The following is a 14,894-nucleotide window of genomic DNA, read 5'->3' on the forward strand; positions in this document are numbered from 1 at the left end:
TCTCTGAGCCTCATTGTTTTGTTCACTTGTTCCACGGTCTGATGCCGGATTCTGTGGAAAGCTACACCGCTAAAGACGAGCTTTAGCTGCTATTTTTGTTAGAACTGAGCGACTTTACGTGCTAAATCGGGACAAGGAAGTGAAGACTTTAACCACTTCTGATTGGTCAGACTGATGACATGTGATTAAGCCCCCCAAGAATGATTGGTGGAGACAGTTAAAGGGGCGGGACTTTTCTAAAATACAGCCGAAGCTGCAGCTGAATCGCGGTACTGTACCGTCATTCTTATCAAAATGTCTTTAATAAAATAAAATAAACGCAAAGAAAAAGTATTTTATGATCTTTTATATTCTTAACTCCTCAGTGTTTTATCAGGGCCTGTTTGGATGAACAGAGAGCTGAAATCCTGGAGATGGGAAATGTTTTTAGATCAGTTAATGAGAGCAATTTCTCACGGCGCACTTGATCATCTCCCACGGCACACTAGTGTGCCGCGGCACACTGGTTGAAAAACACTGACATATAACATATATAGAGACTAGAATCAAACTAGAAAGGTACACAATTTTTTAAAAGACTCAAAGATTAATTCCATTTTTCTAAGCTTTATTGATTGACAAAAATACGATTTGTCATTCAGTGCACACGTTCTATTTAATTTAATAAAGATAATTTAAAAATATTAACACTACAATCCTCTAAAGACCCACTCCACGAAAACACTGTTTTTAACATCTTATTTTTAGCATTTTTCTCATGATGGATGACACATATAAAATAATTTACGATTAAAAGTTTCTGAATCAGGAGCAGATGAAGAAATGCTGGTGGAAGAAGCTCTCAATTGAGACGTAGAACCTGCGATGGGCTAAGGTCTCCCTGCTCCGCTCCATTCTGATTTATCCACTTGCAGACAAACAGATCCATGTGCGTCTTTGTTTTCCTCGTCTGAGCTGGCATCTGGATCTAAACTGAACTGCTAAGCTCATATTGTAAATGTTAGTTTGGGGTTGAAAGGGGCCATGAGCTAGTGGGACAGCGTGCAAACAAATGGATCATTAGGAAATAGTCGGAGGCTTACTTCCACGTTAACGGTCCCGCCTATAACTCAGAGGAGAATTTCTAATGAACTCCTGCAACTCTGCAATAAAACCAAACGCTTTTACAACAGATCAAAAGATGATCAGAGTGGGACGTTAATATTGTTGTGTATTAAAAAAAACATCCCTGTTGTTGTCTGTTAGCGGTTTAGGCGGCATAAAAAAAGAAAATTCGGACAAAGTAACACCTGACTAGCATACCCTCAGCTTCTATGTCGTCTTCACACCGTTTGATCTGTAGGCACAGAGCAGTCCTCATCTCAGGCGCAGACGTGAAGCACCACGGAGCCTCCGATCCATCCGGGTTACGGCAGTAATTCTCCTCCAAACCTCTGGGGAACATGAATGTTCAGACATCTCTCACATCATTTTGTCTTTTTGTTCAAAGTCCAAGATATTTATTTAGACATGAACAATTTAGATTCGTTCCTCAGCGTCCATACCACTGACTGAGCGTACAAAAGCTTACAAAGTATCTCCACTGCAGCAAAAGTCGTCATTAATAAACATTCACATACGATCATTTTCAAGTTTAGAGAGCAGGGAAGCTCTTACTTGCACTCATAAATGTTTGGGTGGAAAGGATGTTCGTGGGGAAACTGGGCATTCCACCTCTGGCAGGGGATGCCTGACAGCGTCTCATTGACCTTTCCTCTGTAATCCTCCCCTCGACCGCGGAAGCAGTTTGTGGTGAAACTAGACCGCTGACGCTTCTCCACTGGAACCTCAGCTAAAATATAAGGAGCAAGGGCAAAAAAACAAACACATTTAACACTTTAGAAAACTGAACGAGACCCTAAGGGGCTTAAGGCTTAAAGAATTGATTTAGTGTTAAATTAAAAATATAAATAAATTATTTATTTAGATGCTTTTGAACTGAATGACTGATTATGTTATGATTGAAATCTATGCAGCTTGAAAAAGAAGGCTTTGAGTCGTAACTCCAGTTAGTACCTCATTGGTTGATCCTGACTAAACAAAAATTCTATGTCTTAGGTCACCTTACGCTTACATGAATGGTAATTTCCTGAAATGCTAAATTCCTTCAAGCCAGTTTTCTCAGAAATGAACAGCAGAGGGCGACTGATTCTGCTGCACTTAAAATAGAACCATTGACTGTGTAACCCTTGTGCTATCCTAGGCACTTTAACATTGGGAGTTGGGTCATCTAGACCCACTAGACAGTGCTCTGAACCTTTTTTCTTCAATGATTTGTGATCTTCACTGGTGTCCATGGATTACATGAAATCTTTCCACCTTTATCCACCTTTGTCATGGTAGGGAGAACACGTCAATGTAAGGGTGGGGTCATCTAAGATAGCACATGGGTTAAGAGAGATATACACAGTTTCATGTACCTTCTATGAGTAAAACAAAAAGAAAAAAAGGGTTGTTCAGCAGACCATTTTTTTGTTGACTAAACAACATATTTCCATGTTTTTTCTTTCAGGATCTTTTATGCTCTGGCAATGTTAGAGCATCAGTATTTTCTATTCATATTTTAACTTGTTTTTATGCGTTTCCTCCTCGTGTTTATTTCCTTGCTGGCTTTATCCAACACTTTGCTCCAGAAGATTTTTTTGATGTGTTTTTTGTATAAAGTTAATAATGAATGCAAAAAAAAATATGTTACATTAAAATGTCTTAAAAGAGAAACAAATGCAAAGCTTTAAAAGAACATTGATGTCACTATGTTAGTTTTATGAATTTACAACATATATGGCAACTTAATAAATACAATCTGCACTAACTGCACTAACAATTATAACTTAAGAAAACTAATACGCAGTTTGCCGTCTCCAGAAAAACACACTAAAAAAAAGGAATCTGCAGTAGAAAAAACAAAAAAAAAACAACTGAAATTGCAGTGAGCTTCACAATAAGAACAAAATGAAATGAAAATATTCAAATTAACATTATTAAAAACTGGAAACCATGGAGCAAAGTCATTTCTAAAATCTCTATGAAACAGGCTACTACCCTGCTACCAAATCTGAGATTTTCTTATATTTTATATACATATATATTTTCTTATATTCAAATTTACGGGCTCCGTAAATATGTAGTCATTTAGCCTGTCTCTACTTCTTTTCTTTACGCAGAAAAGATTTTTTTTTCATGCATTTTGATAGTTTTATTGCACTAAACTGTTTATTGAAAAATCTAATTAGTTTTATTTTGAAAGAAATTCAAAACAACGTTACTGTGAATTAAAACATACCAGAACAGCTACAGAAAGCTTGTTATTAATGTGCATTTTAGAAATAAATGTCATAAAATAAAACTCTTTGTCCCTAAAAATATAAAAACTAAAGTAAACAAGCAAATCCAGTAATTTTTCAGTTCTTAAGGAACAAGAAGAGGAAAAATAAAATGTCCCTTTATTGCAAAGAAACATTGTAGGATAATTTCCTCAAAGGGATTTTTTCTGTTCTTACGGCATTTGCTGATGTTGCAGTTCTCCCTCTCTACCAAAGGGTCTGTAGTGTAACACCAAGGGACTGGAGAGGCATCGGGGTTACGACAGTAATTATCGTCTAAACTCTTATCAGGATACCTGCAAAAAACAACAGCATTAAACTATACGCTGAAACAGTGGATGGAAGAATAGAGTGCTGACTGTGTCTGGAATCACGAAAAACACTGAATGGGCAGACTGGTTATCTGTCCGGGCTACACCCTTTCTTTACCCAACAGTGGCCGGGACAGGCTCCGGATGCTCCATGACCCCGAAAGGGATACAGCAGGTTAAAAGAATGAAAGGAATGGAAGTGTACTTTTCAGGTTGGTAGATGTGTTGATGAGGATGCTGCTGGTCCCATCTCTGACACTCTTTGCCAGTCGCAGTGTGGTCCACCTGGCCCCGGTAATCCTCCCCGTTACAAGTGATGCACACCTCTGTTAATGGAATTAGAAAATGAGTCCTGTTTTCTGTGAGTGAAACAACTAAACATATCAAACACAGAGGGCTGGTCCCTTTTGAGGCTCTCTTGTTGGCGTTCTTGGCTTTGTAACAGTGGGCTTTTGCCTGCATGCGTGTGTCTGCACAAATACACATGTAAGCTCGGTTTGCAACAAAATAAAAAATTTGATTCTCTTCTGTTTTTTTTATTTATACAAAAAAAAATCTACATTGGTTTTTTTAACTTAAAAAAGAAATCATATACAACTAATCCGAAATGTGTTTGTCTTATTTGATTAATAAAAAGTCCTCCTGACCTAACAATAACAGAAAAGTATCAGTATTTATTCCCCCCCCCCTTTCTACCATCTTTGCACTGAGGGATGTTGCAGGACTCGTAGCGCCGCTCCGGGTCGGTGGTGTAGCACCATGGACCGATATTATCCCCATCTGGATTCCTGCAGTAGTTGAGCTCCAGACCATTGGAGGCTGTGGGAGTCCACCTGAGACAAACAAAGGTGATATGACTGTGGCACATTGCTCCACGGGGTCTCACTATCCAACAAACTGCAGCTGTTACAAAATCACCTTACAATCAAACTAATTATTACTTTTATTGGCTGCTTTATTTTTCTTTATTAACACAGAATTCAAAAAATGTTATTTTGTTTAAAACACTGTAAACTATTTGACATTTTGAAAGATGTCAAACCTTGCTTTGAGTAATTTAAGACATTAAGACAAATTTGATATAATTTATTTTTGCTCTACAACTTTCCAAGTTTTTCTCCAAAATCAGCACAGATGAGATTTTTCTAGCTCATTAAGAGCTAGGATCTTGAAATAAGGAAATAATTATTTAAACGAGTCAAAATCTTTTTGATCCACACTTTTTGCTATAAATTAACTTCATTTATGGCATTTGTTGTCATTATTTTGGAAAAATTGATTTAGATGTGTATTCTAAGAACAAGTGCTAGTTTTAGATTATAGAGTAGAATGGATCACCACCAGTGTGTGAATGTGTGAGTGAATGTGTGTGTGACTGGCTGAATGGGTCTGTGACTGTAAAGCGCTTTGTCCTTGTAGGAAGAAAGGCGCTATATAAGTATACGCAATTTACCATTTATGCCATTAAAATAGAATAGAACTATTGATCCCAAATAGAGGAAATCACCTTGTTACAGTACCTATTAAAAACTGCAGATAGATAATAAATAACACTGAAATTACACTTGAAAAGATTTTTTATAATGGTATTAAGATGGTATTCTCATTTTGTTCACATTTTGTTCTAAAATGAGTAATTTTCACTTATTACAGTAGTCAAAATGAAAAACATTTAGGTACATACAAACTCAAGAAACACAAACCATTTTCTTTAAACTAGCCACAAATGATTATTGTTGGGCTGTAGAACATTCCTCCATCTATCTTCCTCCGCTTATCCAGGACCGGGTCGCGGGGGCAGCAGTCTAAGCAAGGACTACACTCTCCCGACCACTTCCTCCAGCCCCTCTGGGGGACCCCGAGGTGTTCCCAGGTCAACCAAGAGATATAGTCTCTCCAGCGTGTCCTGAGTCTTCCCCAGGGCCTCCGCCCTGTGGGACATGCCCGGAACACCTCCCCAGGGAGGCGTCCAGGAGGCATCCAGCATAGATGCCCGAGCCACCTTAACTGGCTCCTTTCAATGTGGAGGAGAAAAGGTTCTACTCCGAGGTGACCGAGCTTCTCCCCCTATCTCTAAGGGAGCGCCCAGCCCCCCTACGGAGGAAGCTCATTTTAGCCGCTTGTATTCAGGAACTTGTTCTTTCGGTCATGACCCAGAGCTCATGACCATAGGTGAGTGTTGGAACAAAGATCAACCGTTAAATTGAGAGCTTTGCTTTCTGGCTCACTTCTCTCTTCCCCACAACGGACCGATACAGCGACCGCATAACTATGGACACCGCTCCGATCCGCCTGTCAATCTCACGCTCTTGTCTTCCTTCACTCGTGAACAAAACCCCAAGATATTTAAACTTCTCCACCTGGGGCAGGGACACTCCACCCACCGAGAGATGGCAAACTACCTTCCTCCATTCGAGAACCATGGTGCTGTCTAAGGATGGGGATAGAAACCCCATGAAGCTTCCCTTGGGGTTCATGTAATTGTGCCGGAAAAATGAACCACCCATTCAGGGCTTTGAAACCGCCCAGAACAGCGGCATCTGTTGGTGGACTGGACGTATATCTAATGCTTCAACTAAGCTCCTTGTAACACTTCAATGTGGAAATGATGATGAAAAAATGTAAAACAAAACAATGTTGTTAATGATGATTAGAAAAAAACAACGTAAAACAACACCACATGTGACGTTTTCTGTGTTTTACAATCAAAATTGTAGAACTCTGGTCTTGAACTCATGACCACTGTCTGCAATGCCCACTGGCTGTTCCCCTGAGCTATCTACTAATATTACTTTGTCTTGACATTATAGATTTATTGAAGTATTTTTTTATACACAACGTTCATAGCGTATTGTTTTATTCATAGAAATCGAGTTGAAACGATCCTGAGCCACAGTACGTTTTTTACAAGGAGCCATGGTAAAGTGCAATGAACTGACGCTGATTCCAGTCTTGGGGTAACAATAAAGCCGGTCGGGAAACTTTCATATTTACAGAGAATAGCGCGCCCAACTGTTCAAAACACAAGTGACATCTGAACCGTGGTTCGACCAAACGATGCATTTGGTCAGCCCTGCAGGAATTGTGCTCAAACGTCATCAACCACGTGATCTGCGCTAATTGACATATGCCCCGAAACATTGTGCCGAACCACTTTGTTTCATGAAGGTGAAACACGCGCCGAAGCGTCGTGTCAAACGGGCCATCCCTAGTGCTGACCCTCATCCCAGCCGCTTCACACTCAGCCGCAAACCACCCCAATCCACGCTTGAGGTCCCGGCTCGATGAAGCCAACAGGACAACATCATCTGCAAAAAGCAGAGACGAAATCCTGTGGTCCCCAAACCAGACCCCCACCGGCCCCTGGCTGCGCCTAGAAATTCTGTCCATAAAAACTAGGAACAGAACTGGTGATAAAGGGCAGCCCTGTCGGAGTCCAACATGCACCGGAAACGGCTCTTGCTCTCAAAAGCCCTCAAAAGGCTCTCCGGATTCCATACTCCCAGAGCACCCTCCACAGCAGTGACGTGCAGTGAGGTTAATGGCTGATGAGGCACTGACGTCATCAGTCAGATTTACAAACATATGAAACATACTGAGTAACTTATTCACCATTTGATTGACAACAGTTAACGTGTTTTGTTTAAAATATCATTTCAACATGTTTTTTTTTCATATACAAACTGCAGCATAGAAAAAAGCACAAACGTTATTATCGTCTTACCTTTACTTGTAAATAAAGTCCATACGCCGCTCCTTCTGAAGAAAATGACTTGCCGCTTGCTATCACTTATTCTATTATTTTTAGCGTCATAATTTCAGGGCTCACCGGCGCCCCCTAACATGAGGCACGGGAACTTCTAGCCTCACCAAGCGGCTTTTTTGCCGGCGTTTAGCGCTCAGCACAAGAAAAACGTCCCTCACATACAGTTATTTATAAAAACAAACACTGTACATCATATACATCTGTTAAATTATGTAAACTCAGCTCATATATTACAAGTGATTGAACCGACATACAGAGAGACAGCAGTACCGTCTGACTGCATAGGTATTGCGCAATCCAAGGTGAGGCTCAGCGGGCTGGTGCCTCATCGCACGTCACTTCTTAGTATCTGAACGGCAAATGCGGAAATTCAGCGATTTTGAAAAGAAAAAACACCCTAAAATGGTACATTTAAATGGAAAATGACTGCAAAGCACAAATTACTGAACTTAAATATAATAATTGAATTTATTTTTCTCTTTTATTCCCATAATGACAGGTGAGGCACAGCCTCACCTGCCTCTCCTGACTGCACGTCACTGCGCCACAGGATACCACGGGGGACGCGGTCGAACGCCTTCTCCAAATCCACTGAACACTTATGGACTGGATGAGCGACCTCAACAACAATCCCTCCAGCACCCTAAAGAGAGTGCAGAGCCTGTCCACTGTTCCACGACCAGGACTAAAATGGCACTGTTGTTCCTGGATCTGAGGTTCGACTATCAGACAAACTCTCCTGTGCAGTACTTTCCCGGGGAGGCTGAGGAGTGAAATTCCCCGGTAGTTAGTTCACACCCAGCGGTCGCCCTTCTTAAAAAGGGGAACCACCACCCCTGTCTGCCAGTCCAGAGGTCCAGTAGAACATCAAATTTTTTACTAATTCTATCAAAAAATTTAGCTTATTTTTCCCTTTTTGTATGCTTTTGTGGTACTCTTTGGTTTTGATATTTTATTCCTTCAAAGTAAAAATGAAATGTTAAGACCATTTTATTTCTTTCTAATGTTTTATTATGGTTTTTTCCCTACTTTTAGGCTGCCTCTTTTCCCTTTTTGCAGGGTAATGGTTTGTGGAAGTATTTCCTTTGATTGATTTTCACAGTAAAATATTGTTGTTCTGTGATCCCTAACTCCATGAAGGCTTGTCAGCCCTGCAGGAATTGTGTTCTGACTCATCCCTTTAATTTATAATCACTCATGTTTCTTCCCCCATTTTGGTGCATCTTTTGTTGATGTTTTCAACTTAAATTTTTGCCTAAAAAAATGTCAATTACACTTTTTTTTTAAAAGCATGTCTTGTCAGCATTGTTGTTTTGAAGATGTAATGATCACTTTTCAAGATGAGTATTATATTCCAAGCCTGGCAAAGATGACAGAGATCAACTACACATTAAAAAAAAAGGATAAGTATCTTACCAGTGATCATGAGGAAACTTTGACCACCACTGCTGACAATTGAGTCCACTTTTTGTGGTGAAGACCTTCCCTCTGTAGTCTTCTCCTTTACCCACAATGCACTGTCGGACATAAACTGCAATCAAAATAAAGGGTTAAAAGAAGCAACCAGTCAAACCACAGAACTACTGATCTGCACAATGGCAGCTTGTGGGAGTCTTACCCTTTTTCTCGTAAAGGTCACAGTTGACATTCCTCTTGACTTCAGCATTTCTCCTATCAGCCACCCAGGGCAAATGTTTACAAGAGACAGTGGGACGAGTCTCATAGTTGAAAGCTCTACAATGAAGTAAAAAGCAGTTTTACAAGCTAGAAAAGGTTGATATGTTTGCTCAAGGATTAGCATCCACCTATAGTGGGAGTGCATGAACGGAGACAAATAATTACTGCCTTTTAGAGAAGCTTGGTTATTTATTTAGTCCTTTATTTATCTGACAGCACATTTTTTGATGTTTGAAGTTTTTAAATGATCTGCAACCTGCAAATACATCAAAATAAATGGTTAAATATTTATCATTGTCTTACTAGATTTTTGTTTCAAAAATGGCTTTATACTATCAAATTGCTATAAATCAATTATCAAGCTGATTCAAAAATCACCTCAAGCAGACCCAAGAGTCCCTCTGAATAATAGAGGCATTAGTCTTCTGAGTACCATGAATAAAGTGTTCTCTAGCATTCCACATTATTGGTTATCTGAATACCTAGAAATAAACAGAGTCCTTTCCTTTTCAAGGAAAATAAAGCGTGTATTGACCATATTTATGTTTTGTCCTTGGTGGTCAGAGCTAGACTGCAAGAAAGTAAAAATACATTTATTTGTTTTGTTGGTTTAAAAAAAGCCTTTAAGTTGATAAACGGAGATCTTCTAGAATTAAAATTATGTATGTATGGTATAAATGGTAAGTGTTATAAAACAATTAAAGCTCTGTACAAGGCTCCATTAGCATGTGTATAGGTGAACGACCTAAAAACAGGCTGGTTTCCAACACCATGTGCATTCAAACAAGGTGATGTTCTTTCACCTTGCTATCTATGTCAATGATTTAGCTCAAGAAATTAAGAAAACTAACGTAGGTATTGATATTAATTATTTGAACTGGAGCATTTTGCTTCATGCAGATGATATTGTTTTGATAGCTGATGAGGAAATACATTTACAAGGAATGTTAAATACAATGAATGACTGGTGCAACAAATGGAAACTCACTATCAACGTTGATAAACCCAAATAGTTCACCTTAGAGAGCCTTGTGTACATCAAAGTAATTTTCAATTTTATTTTGGTAAAACTAAACTTATGATACTTATAACTGAACTGAACTGAAACTGCTTTAAAAATCAAAATGACTTATTTGCTTACTTATTACCTTATTTGAAAATTAAGGACAATTTCTCTACTGAGCCATATGTTAGGTACAATTTAAATAGAGGACAAAGACTATCGAATTACATAAATGCCAAAAATTGAAAGGGCGTAAAGACAACTAAGCGGGGGTATTTAGAAACTGAGTGAGTGAACCTTAAAACCGTTTATTCCATAAAAGATCCTTATGTGCTCAACTCAGAGCAGGAGTGCTCCCCCTACAGGTGGAAGTCGGGCACGTTAAAGGCGTTGCAGAGGAGGAAACTCTGTGGTGGAGGATGAATTTTCTGTTTTATTGTCCTTTGTATGAAAAAAACAAACAGACATTGTTTGTATGAGGTAATAGAAAACAAATGTCCTGATTTGTTTTAGGTTATCTGAAGATAACATTTTACGTTGGCTTTTTGAAAACAAAATTTTCTGTTTGGCAACTTTTTTGGCAAATGCATGGACAATGAGAATGGACACCTTATATTCTGTTAGACTCTGTTTGGGTGCATTATTGTATATTTTTGTTTTACTGATGTGATGGGCATTTTCTGTCTTCTAGTCTCATATTCGGGCGGGGCACATGAGTGCATCAATCAAACTCAAACTACATACATTTTTAGAAGGTGGATAGATTTTTTTTTTTGTCAAAACCTTCAGATACGAGATTATCAAAAGCGAATTTTAACTAAAGTTATGTCCAAACCAACACACTGGATTTTGTCCACCATCTCTCCCTCCTAAATCAAAGCCAGCTCTAAACTGATATCTAAAAAAACTGTGTTTTTGAAATGTTTTGTGACATTTTCTGATGTTGGAGGACATTTAACACGGAAATTTAGCTTCATTTAAATTGCATTAATCGAGTATTTCTTTGTTCAAATTGTTGTAAATCAGGAACAGAAGAAAAAAACGCAGCTTGAAATAGAGCGTATCTGTTGGGTAAGCCGCAAGCTCCCTGCTTGGCGTGTACAGGAGTGTGTTGACTGTTGTGTGTGTGTGTGTGTGTGTGTGGGGGGGGGGGGGGGTGATGTCCTTGCAAGTCCACATGCAACAGAAGAGACACGAACATGTGGTAGTGGTGCCTTGTGTTCCAGTTTTTGGGGATTTGTCACATAAACACACTACAATGGCTTTGCAAAGTACCGCCAAGTCTAAAGCATTCAAAAAAATGAATTTGTTGCTGATGTTTATGTTCAAACCTTTATTAGGACAAACAGAACGCCACACTACGATCTCTAAAACAGCTAGAATATAAATCAAATAGAGTAGGAAAGTAAAAAAAGATGAGATTTGTTTGAAAGAAAGAAAAAAATGGTGTGTGAACATCAGGGGGGAGGAATTTTCTAAATCAGGGGTGGGGGGGGCTCCTGAAGAGCAAGTGCAATGTGACCGGTGGATGAAGTTGTTTTTATCTTTCAGACTGGAAATAATGTGGTTGAATGATATTAAAGTTATGTGTCTCCATTCTGTGGCGTGACTGATGCTGTACCTGCAGTCCAGTGATTGTGAGCAGCGGCTCGCACACTCCTCCAGGTTCAGATTTGGTAACATCTGCACTAAATTGGAGTTCCAGGAGGTCGGGACGAGTTCTCTGCCTTCAGATCGCTGGAAGTCGTTGAGAGGACTTCGGTAAGCTGCAACACAACCACAAACAAAATGCAAACATGCAGACTTTGAGGAGCAGATTACTGCCAGCAGATTACTGCCAGTTTAGCCCTGATCTCCTCTGGACTGCCGGGCATCAGATCTGGAGTAACTACAGATCAGTACAGTCGTGGCCAAAAGTTTAGAGAATGACATTTATATTGGAAATTGGAAAAGTTGCTGCTTAAGTTTTTATAATAATTTTTATATACTCCAGAATGTTATGAAGAGTGATCAGATGAATAATGTAATCCCAAAAAACTTTCCACTGCATTTCATTGCTGTCATTACAGGACCTGCTGAGATCATTTCAGTAATCGTCTTGTAAACTCAGGTGAGAATGTTGATGAGCACAATGCTGCAGATCATGTCAGGCTGATTGGGTTAGAATGGCAGACTTGACGTGTTAAAAGGAGGGTGATGCTCGGGTGGGGCCCGGCGTTGGGCCCTCCTGGCGCTGCGGGGGATGTGCTCTCCTGGTTGGGCTGGGGCGGCACTCTCTTTTCCCCCATGCCTCCCTGCTCTCTGGCTCTGGGGGCCTCGTGGCGGTCCTGCTGGCCCAGGCCTGGGTGGCGGACGTGGTCACCCGGGGGGCGGTTGTTCTCTGCCTGCTGCCACGTGGCGTTGGGGGCTTCTGGCTGCCGCGGCTGCTGCGGCGAGGGTCTTGGTGTGGGGGTGGCTGGTCACTCCCCCTCCTTTTTTTTCACATTCCATCATCCATTTTAGAAGAACATTAACACTCAACTGAGCACAGGTGTTAGCTCACCTTTGCACAAACAGTTTGCGTGATTGAATGAAATATCTCACAATAGTTGGCTAGTAGGCATAAGTATGCGTGTGTGAACACTATTTGTATTGTGTACATGTTGACATGTGGACATTTTTGCAGTTAACGGGTGTGTTTATAACATTTGAGTGTGTGTGTGGACAGGCCCCGCCCCTTTGAGATTTGTATTCTATCTGAACTTTACCGTAATGATAAACATCTTGTTGCTTTATGCTGCTTCATGGTTTTACCCCCCTCCCCTCCTATGATCACCCTCCTATCCCTCTCTCTCTAACATCCCTCTCCCTTCTTCCCTTCTTTCCTTTTGCGTCCGTTCCAACACAAAAGAATTTCAAAAACAATTAAAATGAATAAAGTTTGGCCTCGATTACAAAAGGGGTTTATTCAGACATACCTTCGGTTTGTCTGAAGATTAATAACCCCTGTTGTTAAAGTAAAATATGTCAAACACAAGAGGCCCTCAGCTCTCATCTGTATGCCCAGCTGTTGGACAGGACAAGTTTAAAAAAAAAAAAAAAAGGAGGGTGATGCTTGAAATCCTTGATCTTCCATCGTTAACCACAGTAATCTATAAAGAAACGCCTGCAGCCATCATTGCGTTTCATAAAAATGGCTTCACAGGGAAGAACATTGTGGCGACGATGATTGCGCCTAAAATAACAATTTATAGGATCATCAAGAACTTCAAGGAAAGAGGTTCAGTTAAGTATGCTTCAGGCCATCCAAGAAAGTCCAGGATCGTCTCCTGTGGGATCAGAGTGCCACCAGTGCAGAGCTTGCTCAGGAATGTTAGCAGGTGGGCGTGAATGCATCTGCACGCAGAGCGAGACGATAGCCTGGTGTCAAGAAGGGCAGCAAAGAAGCCACTTCTTTCCAAAAAAAAAAAGACATCAGGGACGGGTTCATTTTCTGCAAAAAGTCTGGCAAATGGACTGCTGACGACTGGGGATTCTCCAATGAAGTTTCTTTCTGATTATTTGGGGCATCTGGAAAAAGGCTTGTCCGGAGAAGAAAAGGTGAGTGCTACCATCAGCCCTGTGTCGTGCCAACAGTAAAGTATCCCAAGACTGTTCATGTGTGGGGTTGTTTCTCATCCAAAGGAGTGGGCTCACTCACAATTTTGCACAAAAACACAGCCATGAATATAGAATGGCACCAAAACAGCAACTTTTTCCAACAACAGTTTGGTGACGAACAGTGCATTTTCCAGCACGATGGAGAACCGTGCCATAAGGCAAAAGTGAGAACTAAGTGGCCCGGGGTCCAAAACCTTGACATTTTGGGTCCATGGCCCGGAAACTCCCCAGATTTTAATCCCATTGAGAACTTGTGGTCAATCCTCAAGAGGCGGGCAGACAAACCAAAACCCACTCCAAGAAGTGATTATGAAAGAATGGGTTACTATCAGTCAGGATTTGGCTCAGAAGTTGATTAAGAGAATGCCCAGTCAAATTGCAGAGATCCTGAAAAAGAAGTTCCAACACTGCAAATACTGACTCTGTGCATAAATGCCGTATATTTGTTGATAAAAGCCTTTGAAAAAGTATGAAGTGCTTGTAAATATATTTCAGAAATCCCAAAAAGCACTGAAATAAAGATCTAAAAACAGTTTAGCAGAAAACTTTGTGAAAATAATATTTGTGTCATTTCTCAAAACTTTGGGCTATGACTGTACATAAGACCTTTGGACCAAAATGCTGCTGGAAAGAGGAGAGAACTTCAAACAAAAGCACGTGCATTAACTAAAGCAGGCCTGGAAATTTAATTGTATTATTATTTTATCATTATTCATTTTAGGAGTATTATAAGGAAATAAGACACGATTCTGTGGTGAAGAAAGAAAACCAGTCCAACTTTTTTACCAGAGTTAAAAAAAAAATCAAAACTGTTGAACTATTTTAAACATCAATAAAAACAATATGAATTGAAATAGAAACAAATAAATTCAGGATCCTACCAGTAACCACTCCAGCAGTCAGGAGAATACATCCCAAAAACAGTGTCATTCTTGTCGTTGTGAACAACTTATTGATACTTGATGATGATGAGATTGATTTGTTCTTGAAGTTCTGTAGTCCTACTTCTGTGCTGTATGGCTGGTGTAGTGAAGAATCAAACAAAACAAAATATCCTCAAACACTTTCCTAAAAAAATCCAAATGTGGAAAATCCAAAGCAATGCACGACCACCTACACGCGAACAGCAAGTCCTT

General features: G+C 40.0%; 1 protein-coding gene across 1 annotated transcript in view; it reads right to left on the reverse strand.

Annotated features, from left to right (window-relative positions):
• The window catches only part of LOC101168450 (hepatocyte growth factor-like protein), a 28,209-nt gene extending 13,316 nt beyond the window's left edge, over positions 1 to 14,893 (reverse strand). Inside the window, exons 1-9 of the mRNA XM_004068619.4 lie at positions 14,640 to 14,893; positions 11,741 to 11,885; positions 9,058 to 9,173; positions 8,856 to 8,970; positions 4,370 to 4,506; positions 3,879 to 3,999; positions 3,540 to 3,658; positions 1,657 to 1,831; positions 1,303 to 1,433 (exon numbers count right to left, since the gene is read on the reverse strand). Coding sequence (XP_004068667.1) covers positions 1,303 to 1,433; positions 1,657 to 1,831; positions 3,540 to 3,658; positions 3,879 to 3,999; positions 4,370 to 4,506; positions 8,856 to 8,970; positions 9,058 to 9,173; positions 11,741 to 11,885; positions 14,640 to 14,688 — 1,108 coding nt within the window. The 5' untranslated portion in view covers positions 14,689 to 14,893. The remainder of the gene's footprint in view (positions 1 to 1,302; positions 1,434 to 1,656; positions 1,832 to 3,539; positions 3,659 to 3,878; positions 4,000 to 4,369; positions 4,507 to 8,855; positions 8,971 to 9,057; positions 9,174 to 11,740; positions 11,886 to 14,639) is intronic.
• Between the last annotated feature and the right edge of the window lies 1 nt (position 14,894).

The sequence above is a fragment of the Oryzias latipes genome, chromosome 5, assembly GCF_002234675.1.
Source record: "Oryzias latipes chromosome 5, ASM223467v1".
Classification (NCBI taxonomy): domain Eukaryota; kingdom Metazoa; phylum Chordata; class Actinopteri; order Beloniformes; family Adrianichthyidae; genus Oryzias; species Oryzias latipes.